The sequence below is a fragment of the Physeter macrocephalus genome, chromosome 2 (assembly GCF_002837175.3).
Source record: "Physeter macrocephalus isolate SW-GA chromosome 2, ASM283717v5, whole genome shotgun sequence".
Classification (NCBI taxonomy): domain Eukaryota; kingdom Metazoa; phylum Chordata; class Mammalia; order Artiodactyla; family Physeteridae; genus Physeter; species Physeter macrocephalus.
In genome coordinates, this window is record NC_041215.1 from 67,193,475 (window position 1) to 67,204,280 (window position 10,806).

The following is a 10,806-nucleotide window of genomic DNA, read 5'->3' on the forward strand; positions in this document are numbered from 1 at the left end:
ACATGCCGCGGAGCGGCTGGGCCCGTGAGCCATGGCCGCTGAGCCTGCGCGTCCGGAGCCTGTGCTCCGCAACGGGAGAGGCCGCGACAGTGAGAGGCCCGCGTACCGCAAAAATAAACAAACAAACAAAAAAATAAAAATAAAAAAAAAATAAGCCCGATATTCAAGTTAACCAAGTAGAATACACTGCAATTTGGCAAGTTTTTAAATTCTTGGACTTACTGGCCTAAGGAAAGAAGTATAAACATCCATGATTCAGAAATGTAGGGAGAAACTGAGGCAGTCAGAAGCCCATCCTTCTGCTCTAACAGAGAAAAGATACTATCCTAGGAGGAGCAGATCCTGAACTCCCCTGGGAGATAGCAGTTTCTAAGTTATATGGGGCAGCATGGCTAGAAAAAAAGGAGCTCAAGATTCCAGGGCTAGGCTTGCAACTTTCAGGATGAATAAAGATTCTTGGGTGGACTGAAGACCTGTCCAGGTATGGCTTAGCCAAGATCACTAGGACAGGAGTGTTCTCAACTTTGGAAATTTCATCAAGTCTATGGATATAGAGCTATGTTCTAGAGTAGGCTCTGCCTGACAACAATATATAGTACTCATGGTCATTTTAATCTTTGCTATGAAATCACTATTTCAGCACCCTTAGTATCCTTGTGCTTGGTGATAAAGTCTTTTTCAAACACCATTAACCCTTGTCAGATATACGCAAAAATAGTGAGTTTTAAAAATAATGTTTAGGGCTTCCCTGGTGGCGCAGTGGTTGAGAATCTGCCTGCCAATGAAGGGGACACGGGTTCGAGACCTGGTCTGGGAAGATCCCACATGCCACAGGGCAACTGGGCCCGTGAGCCACAACTACTGAGCCTGCGCGTCTGGAGCCTGTGCTCCGCAACAAAAGAGGCCGTGACAGTGAGAGGCCCCGTGCACCGTGATGAAGAGTGCCCCCTGCTCGCCGCAACTAGAGAAAGCCCTCGCACAGAAACGAAGACCCAACACAGCCAAAAATAAATAAATAAATTTAAAAAAATAATAATAATGTTTAATTAAATAAATAGTAGGTCATCACCATGGAAGCTTCTGAAAGTGCTACATGCATTCACCCAGATACAGGTATGCTCCAGTCCATGTGGAGCGTCCCAGCCTTCAGTGCTCTCAGGAAGCTTCCACATGTGCTGTGGATTTGACTGCTCTTTTCCTGAAAGGAGTCCTAGGGATGACCTTGGTGGTGGGAAGGAGCCAGCATGACATGAGTGACTCCAGACGACACCTTTCATTTACAGAGCATTCTGAACTTTACCACGACTTTTGCTTACATTATGGATTGATTCTGCAACCATCCATCCAGTGAAGTAGGTTATCATTGTCATTTGTCAGATTTTAGAATATCAATGTTCATTAGGTTAAGCAACTTGCCTGAGGTAGTAGGTATCCAAGCTAAAACTTTTCTTGAGGTATCTGTCTAAACTTTCTATTTTGGAGAATATTCAAGCATGGCTAGGAAATGGAATAATGGGGAATCGTAAGTCATGGGAAATGTTAAAGATCTACTTGCATGTAGCAATCATTCAACTTTAGCAAGTACTTTTAGTGAAAGGTGTTACTAGTTGGGGAAAAAACAAATGGGTGACACAGCCAAAAATAAATAAATAAATTTAAAAAAATAATAATAATGTTTAATTAAATAAATAGTAGGTCATCACCATGGAAGCTTCTGAAAGTGCTACATGCATTCACCCAGATACAGGTATGCTCCAGTCCATGTGGAGCGTCCCAGCCTTCAGTGCTCTCAGGAAGCTTCCACATGTGCTGTGGATTTGACTGCTCTTTTCCTGAAAGGAGTCCTAGGGATGACCTTGGTGGTGGGAAGGAGCCAGCATGACATGAGTGACTCCAGACGACACCTTTCATTTACAGAGCATTCTGAACTTTACCACGACTTTTGCTTACATTATGGATTGATTCTGCAACCATCCATCCAGTGAAGTAGGTTATCATTGTCATTTGTCAGATTTTAGAATATCAATGTTCATTAGGTTAAGCAACTTGCCTGAGGTAGTAGGTATCCAAGCTAAAACTTTTCTTGAGGTATCTGTCTAAACTTTCTATTTTGGAGAATATTCAAGCATGGCTAGGAAATGGAATAATGGGGAATCGTAAGTCATGGGAAATGTTAAAGATCTACTTGCATGTAGCAATCATTCAACTTTAGCAAGTACTTTTAGTGAAAGGTGTTACTAGTTGGGGAAAAAACAAATGGGTGTGTGTATGTGTGTGTGTGTGTGTGTGTGTGTGTGTGTGTAATTTTTCTCAGAGTGTGGAGCTTAATCACCTTAATCACATTCATATAGGGATATGTTGAAAATTCGTGTTCCTGGGCTTCACCCCAGTTGCTCTGAACTGGGAATCTCTAGGGGTGAATCTACATCTTTAACAAGCCTCTCAGGTGATTCTTGCGTAATTCTCAGGTGATTCTCAGCTCACACACTGGGTGATGCTAGACGCTGTTATTTGTTGTTTGGCAAAAAGCTAGCCAACACACTCAGGTGACCTTTAAACTTGACATTGTATGCCTTTCCGTGGCTGTGGTTTTACCTGAGAGGAGGGGCGGGGCTGCGCTGGGCGGGGCTTGGATGAGCGGGACAGGGGCGAGAGTGGGCGGGGCGGGGAGGGGCGGGGCCGGAGAGGCCAGGCCTGGCGAGGTGGAGGGTGAAGGGTTAATTCTCCGCGCGCAGGAGCTGCCCTCTGAACTGGAAAGGAAAACAACTTCCGGTTGGAGTCGCTCCGCCGGGCGCCGGCGACCCGAGGCGTGAGAGACAGGCGCGGAAACCCTGAACTGTGAGTAAGAAACTTCGTGAGCTAGTTGGTGGTGTGTCCGAAGCCGTCGGACACGGCGACGGAGAACTTGTGTGTGTGAGCGAGAGGGATACGCTGGCCGTATGCGCGCCGCAGGGAGAGAAGCCGAGGAGCTGCATAGACAACCAGTTCTCAGAGTGGGGAGGGACTTTGTGCGAGAGAAACCACGTGGGTCCCCATCCCCGAGCGGACCCGGGAGGGGCTTTCCGGGCCCGCGACGTCAGCGCAGCAACGACGGCCCCCGCTGCGACGGCAGCAGGCGAGGGATCCTGCCCGACTCCGCGTCGGCTGCTCTCGGTGACTTGACTTCTTGGCTAGCCACCGGGGAGGCAGGGCTTGCGATGTCAGGGTGAGCACCGGACCCCGCCTGGAGGTCCCAGCCTCCTTTGAGGACGCGGGCTGCCTTCCAGAAGCTAGTACTATCGTTGTTACTCTTCCGAAAACTTCGTCGGTTCTTTCTGTTGTTTTTTCCCCGAGATTATTGCACAGTTCCGCACTCAGCTTTCCTGTGGGGTGTCATCATAGCCTTGTCAATGAGAAGTTGGGTAACTTCCCCGAGGGTTACGGAGAGAATAGACAGCTGAGGCGGAAAGAGCAGAAGCAAACCCTGCCCCCAGTGGGAACCGGGCGTTAGGTGGAAGCCCCAGCGAGGCGTAAACTGACTAGCAACGAGTTACGGGTGTTACAAGCTGTGCTTGTCACGAAGTGAAGAAAGAAGGGGGAAGACACTCAAACCAAAGAGTCTTTGTGTCTCTTATTATGCTGTAACAAGCAGAAGTAGAGCAGCCTTTGCTATGTAAAGTGTCATTTATCTCACAGATTCTTTTGACAAGTTGTATCGTGAGAAACGGTAGTAAAGGAAGTGAAATGACATGAAAGTGAAGGAAAATAACGTGATCTGCTTCCCTACCACGGTTGGAATACACATTTCAAACTAGAGGTAGCAGAGAAGCAAGCTCTGTATTCTGCTGAAAAATTATTTTGCCCCTCTCATTAGGGAGGGGAGGAGAACCCTAAAGTGATAGTCATGCATAAAGCAGAAAATGTAACTCCTTCACAGCCCTCTCCCCAACCACAGGTACTCCAACGCCTTCCACATCTCTCTTATGTGTACGTAAACATGTTGTTTCGCTTTCTTATGAAAATGAGATTATATACGCATACAGTTCTATTATCTGGTTTTTCAGATGAAAAATATATGGTGGAAATCTTACCACATGTAGCTACTTTATCTTAATGTCAGCATGGTATTCCTTTGCCTGGATGTACCATATGTAGTTAACCATTTCTTGATATGGCCTGTTTATATATTTTGCCCTTGTTCTACAAAATTATCTGTGTTTCATTAGGATACAGATATATTAATCCTCTGTGAATTATATGGCAAATATTTTCAAGAACTATCAGTCTTTGGTTTAAATGCCCAGGTTTTGTATCGCTTAAGAATGCTGTCCTTACTCAAAAATTATTAAAATATTTTCCTGTATTGTCTGTTAATTCTTTTTATAGTTTTGTATGCTTTACTCATTAAAACGTATGAAAATTATTTTTGTACATTGTATAAGATAGGGTTTAGCCATTTTTCTTGAAATCAATCAATTCCTTCCCAACTGACTAGAAATACTACCTTAATATAGTAAATTTCCACCTGTACATGAGTCTTTTTTTTTGGATTCTTCTGTTGCTGTGTTCTATTTGCCTCTTCCTATACAAATACCAATCTCTTTGATTAGGCACTTTTTAGTAATTCATAAAGCAAGTCCCTCTTCATTTGCCTTTTTCAAAATATCCTTGGTGATGGCGTTCTCTTCTCAGGTAAAATTTAAAGTAAACTGTTTGTTTCATTAAAACATAACTTTTGGGGGGTTTTTAGCCATCCACTAATATTTTGTGACTGGTATGTAGATAATTTATATATCTGGCCAACTTTCTAAACTTATTTGTTGTAATAAATTTTTTCTCTTGAATTTTCTAGGAAAACAGTCATCTAAATATAATCTTATCTCCTTCTTTATACTTCTTTCTTTCTTTGGTTTAATAAATTTCTAGCTTCTCCAGAACAGTGATATATAATAACATTGATTCAGGCCATCCTTATCATATTTCTTAGTTTGTGGATGTTTTTACTGTGTCATCATTAAATATGAATTTTAGAGTAAATTTCAAATAATTTTATTTATCAAGGAAGTGTCTTTAATATTTCTAGCTACTGGGATTTTTGCAGCGAATGGATTTTGGATTGTGTCTAAAGTTGGGTTTTTTTGTTTTTGTTTTTTCTTTTGGTCTGTTTGCATTGGCTAGCATTTGGAGAGCAGTTTTAACTAACAGATGTTGAATGTTCATGTGGTCTGTATATTTCTTGTTGTCAAGATGATGTCTTTTCATTACTACTTAACTAAACATTTTTATCAGGAGTAGAAGTTGAGTTTTGTCATATGGCATTTTGGCATCTATCATGGCCTATCATGTGCTTTTCTTCCTTGACCTATTGGAATGGCAAATTGTTTTAGTAGATTTTTAGGGGTTTTGTTGTTGTTGTTTTGTTTGTTTTTTTAAAATTTTTATTGGAGTATAGTTGATTTACAATGTTATGTTAGCTTCAGGTGTACAGCAAAGTGAATCAGTTATACATATACATATATCCACTTTTTTTTTTTTTTTAGATTTCTTTTCCCATATGGGTCATTACAGAGTATTGAGTAGAGTTCCCTGTGCTATATACAGCAAGTTCTTATTAGTTATCTATTTTATATATAGTAGTGTGTATATGTGAATCCCAATCTCCCAATTTATCCCTCCCCCACTTTCCCCCTTGGTAACCGTAAGTTTGTTTTCTACATCTGTGACTCTACTTCTGTTTTGTAAATAAGTTCATTTTTACCCTTGATTTCTAGTTTTTGAACCAACCTTACACTTGGTCATTGTGTAATATTTAAGCATATAGGTTTCTTTTCGGTCACATTTTTATTTAAAACCAGTAATTGAGTTTCATCTGTAGTTATCTTTTTACTGTTATCTTTGGCAGAGTTTGATATCTAGGCTATGCTGATTTTCTAAAAAGAATTGAGAAGAGTTCCTTCTTTCTCTGCTCTGAGGTAGTTTAAATACAGTTTAAGAGCTCTCTATTTGAAGGTCTGAAAGAATTCACTCATGAACCCATCTGAAAGTACAGTGGACCCTTGAATAACATTTGGGGGTTAGGGGTGCCGACCCTACTAGCAGTTGAAATCTGCATGTAATTTATAGTCAGCCCTCCATGTCCGAGGTTCTGCATCCTCAGATTCAACCAACTGCAGATAGTATAGTACTGTAGTATATATTTAGTGGGAAAAAAATTCACCTGTAAGTGTATCCATGCAGTTAAAACCCATGTTGTTCAAGGGTCAATTGTACATTGTTCTTAAAAACAGCAATAATATTCAGCAAAAAGGTCCAGAACTTTAAAAGGCGAACAAACAAAAACTCCTTAGAGTAAATCCTTATAAAAGAAAGGGTGTGAAACACCAATAATGTCAAGAAAGAAGAACTGCTGTACTGATCCTGGTTATTTTTGTCCCCCACCTTTTTTTTTTTTTTCCCCCTGTTCTGGAAAAATGCTGTAGGTAGACTGAGGCCGATAATAAAGTGTTTTACTGTTTTTTCTCTTCTCTACTCCAGTTTTTGAAGGAAAGAGTGTTGCTTCTACATGGGCAAGCTCTTCTATGCCCTGAAAGAAACCAAGAGGGAAACTCAACTGAGAAAGCATCAGTTTTACTTTGTTGTCATCAGCTTCCCAATTTTGCCAGGAAATTTCTTGCTTTAGAGGTAGTGACCAGCTGACATTCTACTCTAGCCAAATCCCACAGGGGAGTTTCAAAATGAGTGGTTGAGAAAATATGCAAGCTCAGCATGCTTTTACTTATTTAATATGAAGTGAAAATCAGTAGCACAGTCTAGGTATGTACATGGCCTGTGCACACACGTAAGAACAGGGCTGGCTTCTAAGGAATACAAAGCATCCAACCAAAGCCCACCGTTTTACTCAGCTAACGGTTTACTGTTAATATGTGGATACTACTGTATTATGTAATCTTTGGTAGAGTTATTAACTTTTATAAATGATTATTTCAAGTACTTTTTGATTACTTTCAAGACTATTACCTTAGATAATGCAGTTTAGCAGTATACACCCACATGTGAACTGTGGAGGAGACTTCAAGACACTGGTAAATGTTATTTACAGAAGAATACAGGCATTATGTCAATGCTTGGATATTTGAGTATCTTAAATTATCATCTATTAATCTAGAACAAATAATTATTGGCATAATTTGGGGGGCGTGCCCTAAATAAATAAAGATTTGCATGTTTTTTAAAAGCATACCTATTATCTGTAAGAAAATGGTAAAAAATAGATAGCCTGTTGATGTAAAACTTCACTATTCTAACTACAGTTGATCCGTGAACAACACAGGGGTTAGGCATGCCAACCCTCTGCTCAGTTGAAAACCTGCATATATTTTACAGTCAGCCTTCTGTATCCAAGGTTCCTCCGTATCTGTGGTTCCACCATACTGGCAGTTCCACATCCAGGGATTCAACCAACCACAAATCATATAGTACTGTAGTATTTACTCTTGAAAATATCCGTGGATAGGTAGACCTGTGCAGTTCAAACCTTTGTTGAACTGTATTCCTATGCTTTAGCTGATTAGCTCTTCCTACTATTTATCCTTTTGTTTTCTAACACCTTTCTAAGCATGAATAAATATTAACTGTTCAGTTTCAACTTGGTTGTGTTTAATTATGTCAAGCCAAGTTTTATTTTCTATTTTCTGTTGGATTTATGTTGTGGCTGCCATTCCTCCCATGCTATCTCTTATGCTTGCTGCTTTGGTTTTCAGTCATGGGTAGAGGGAAAGACGAGACTATTACCGAGAATAGGTAACCAAATTTCTTTTTGGTCCGGGACCAAGATTCTGAATCATTTTCAGAAAAGGATAAGAGAGAATATGTATTGAACTCCCTTGTGGGTGGGTGACTAATTAGTGTACAGAGTCTTTTGAACTACATGCAGTGTTTGACAGCTGTTCAAAAAAGTTGAGGAGGATTGGAACAGGCAGTGGTACCAGAGCCTCTGCAACTGAAAACAAGCCTTTGGGACCTAGTAATGCATATGTTATAGGTTTTCAATCCCTAGTCTATAAAAACATTTTTTTTAATTGTGCTGAAATTTACCACCTTAGCCATTTTTAAGTAGTGTTGAATGTATTCACATTGTTGTATTGTACAAGCAAGAAAAACATCCCTAAGAGACTTACTCTTTTTTTAAGAAAAAAGTTTGGGAAGTAAATAACAATGATAATTATTTGTCTCATGGGGGAAATGTCCTGGACAGTAACCTGAGTTTTCTTCCTTTTACCTTCAGAGATACACTCTCTATGATGGTAATTATCATTACTAAATTATGAGAGTAAACAGTTTGCGCACCAATGATCTGTAATAGCTTTCACTTACCACCAATACTTTTTCTTTGCGAAAAAGAAGGGTCTATTGAAAATAGGTCGTTAACAGTGAAAACAGTGTGTCTTTCAAGTCATTGCTGTAAGGAATTATAGGAAATTGAGTGGACTAAGAAAAATAATATGAGTTCCATTTTGATGGTTACATAGTCAGTTGAAGTTATAAGAATGCTTGAGATATTTGCAGTAGAATGAGGTATGGAGAATTGTTCTCTTGAGCAGCAGAATAAACGCACTCAGGTCATTTTGCTGTGGAGAATGACTTGCTCTAAGGACAGAAATCAGGGGCTCAGGTCCCTTCAAGATAATATACTATTTTAAATTGCTTGAAGAAAATCAACTGTTCTTATGGGATATTTAAGTGGTTTTACTATTTATAGTTAATAAATATGTGGCTTTTACTTTAATGTAATTTCATGATTTTATATATTTGCTATCCCTAAACTAGAAATGCCTTTCCCTTGATATCGATGTTTTTCAACCTTTTAAAATCCATATTTCCTTTTTTATAAACATTAAAATACCACAAATCCTAGGAGATATGTGCCCTTCCTTCCCACAAAGTCCTCTCTTACACCTCCTCATACTGAATATAAACTTTCTCATGCAGTTTTCCCCATCCAAGAATATTCTGTAGAGCCTTTCTTTATATGATTTATGAAAACAGATTTTTAATATTAAATAGCTGTTTTTAACTGATAACTCCCCCTCCCCCATCTCCAGATTCTAATATGGCCCCTACTCAGAAGAGAGGATACCCCTTACATGGGCTGAGCAAGCTGAGTAATGCAGTGTTTATGTTTACCTCAGATGGGTAGAACATCACATGCCTAATTTCCTCTATGGTGTTAATACTATTTAGTTTTGCACTTCAACCCATAGAATTTGATAAACAGTTTGAGAGAGGTCCTACTGGAGATAAAAAAGGAAATGAGGCAAAGCTGAGACTCTGGGTGTGGTCTTTGGCTGTAAAGTCTTCTTTTAACTCTTAGAAGATAGCACAAAAAGTTTCACCAAGTTTTAACATCCAGCAAAGTGGAGAACCTGGTCTGGGGAGCTTTTGGTTTGATCAGTGGGATTGTCTTACCTTGTTTTTCCTGATGCATTTAGCAATCCAGCTTATGAAAAAAATACAAAATCCAAATTCGGACACTGCTGGATCTATGATATTTAAGTTTCTATTATTTTAGCTGCCCGATTGGAACACAGTAACAGTGTAGTGCAGTGTGCTATGGGTATATCCATAACCGAAGTTTACAACCTGGAAAGTGAGAACAGAAGTGCAAGCTGTCATTTTGGGGAATTGGCTGCTTGTGTTATGGAACTCTCTTAAAAGTGGGAAATGATCGTAAGTAAATGTCAGGAGTGACAGTTCTCTTCCATTTCCCTTTCTTCAAGCAAGGAAAACACACATACTTTTTAGTGTCTTTAAAGGTTTACCTTAACCATCTAAGACAGAGGATGTTATTTTATTTATGTGTATATACTACATTATTGACTTATTTTCTGCTTTTTGCTTCTGTTGCTTTTTGTGAGTGAGGAGGCAAACATAGAGCTAAGATAGAGAAAAGAAGGATGTATCTCACTTATTCACCTCTTCGTTTGCTAAGATGGCAACTTTTCTGAGATAGAATATGAACTCTTCTTATTATTCATACCCTGAGGGGTTGGGAAAAGCAGGTGACTTTCTTTTCTAGGGCAGAGTGGAAGATGTCACAGTTACTCTATGTGATCCTTCCCCCATCCTGAAGCTTCTGTAGATTTAAACTGGCCTCTTACCACAAGTGTGAACCCTGGTAGAACACTTACGCAGAAGCAGAATAGTCTCAGCAGTGGGGGAAACCCAGCAGAGGACCTTTTTCTACTTACTAAATCACCCACAGTTGTCTCTACTTGTCCACAAAAAGTAGACTTGTTAAAGATTTATAAATCATTTTAGGGGTGGAGGTTGTGGAAATCTACGTTTAGGCCTGTGATTCTTTTCAAACTTGAGATCCCAATGTATATAACTAATCACAGTTGAGCTGCTCTGGTTGAACTGGGCGATTGTATGGCTTATACACCTACAGCCTCAGTGGAGCTCCAAAAGCACCACTACTTTCTTTGATTATTACTTTTTATTCAGGATTGGTTAGATATCATTTGGTATCATAATGCTGGTTGTCAAAGACAACAGGCTTAAGATATTTTTATCTATAAAATAAGGGAAGATATGTTTGTTTAAAAAGAAGGAGGGGGGCTTCCCTGGTGGCGCAGTGGTTGAGAGTCCGCCTGCCGATGCAGGGGACGCGGGTTCGGGCCCCGGCCTGGGAGGATCCCACATGCCGCGGAGCGGCTGGGCCTGTGAGCCATGGCCGCTGGGCCTGTGCGTCCGGAGCCTGTGCTCTGCAACGGGAGGGGCCACAACAGTGAGAGGCCTGCATACCGCAAAAAAAAAAAAAAAGAGAGA

At 40.2% G+C, this 10,806-nt stretch overlaps 1 protein-coding gene across 11 annotated transcripts in view; it reads left to right on the top strand.

Moving 5' to 3' along the window:
- The first annotated feature begins 2,757 nt into the window (after window positions 1-2,757).
- Window positions 2,758-10,806, top strand: part of TANK (TRAF family member associated NFKB activator) — an 83,629-nt gene continuing 75,580 nt past the window's right edge. For 3 of the 11 annotated variants that reach the window (XM_028478396.2, XM_028478391.2, XM_055088120.1), the window contains exon 1: window positions 2,872-3,205. In XM_028478396.2, the coding sequence (XP_028334197.1) occupies window positions 2,940-3,205 (266 nt within the window). In that variant the 5' untranslated portion in view covers window positions 2,872-2,939. Of the gene's footprint in view, window positions 2,839-2,868; window positions 3,206-10,806 lie in introns of those variants that run through there. The other 8 variants (XM_007107738.4, XM_055088125.1, XM_055088138.1 and 5 more) reach the window with 7 other exon arrangements.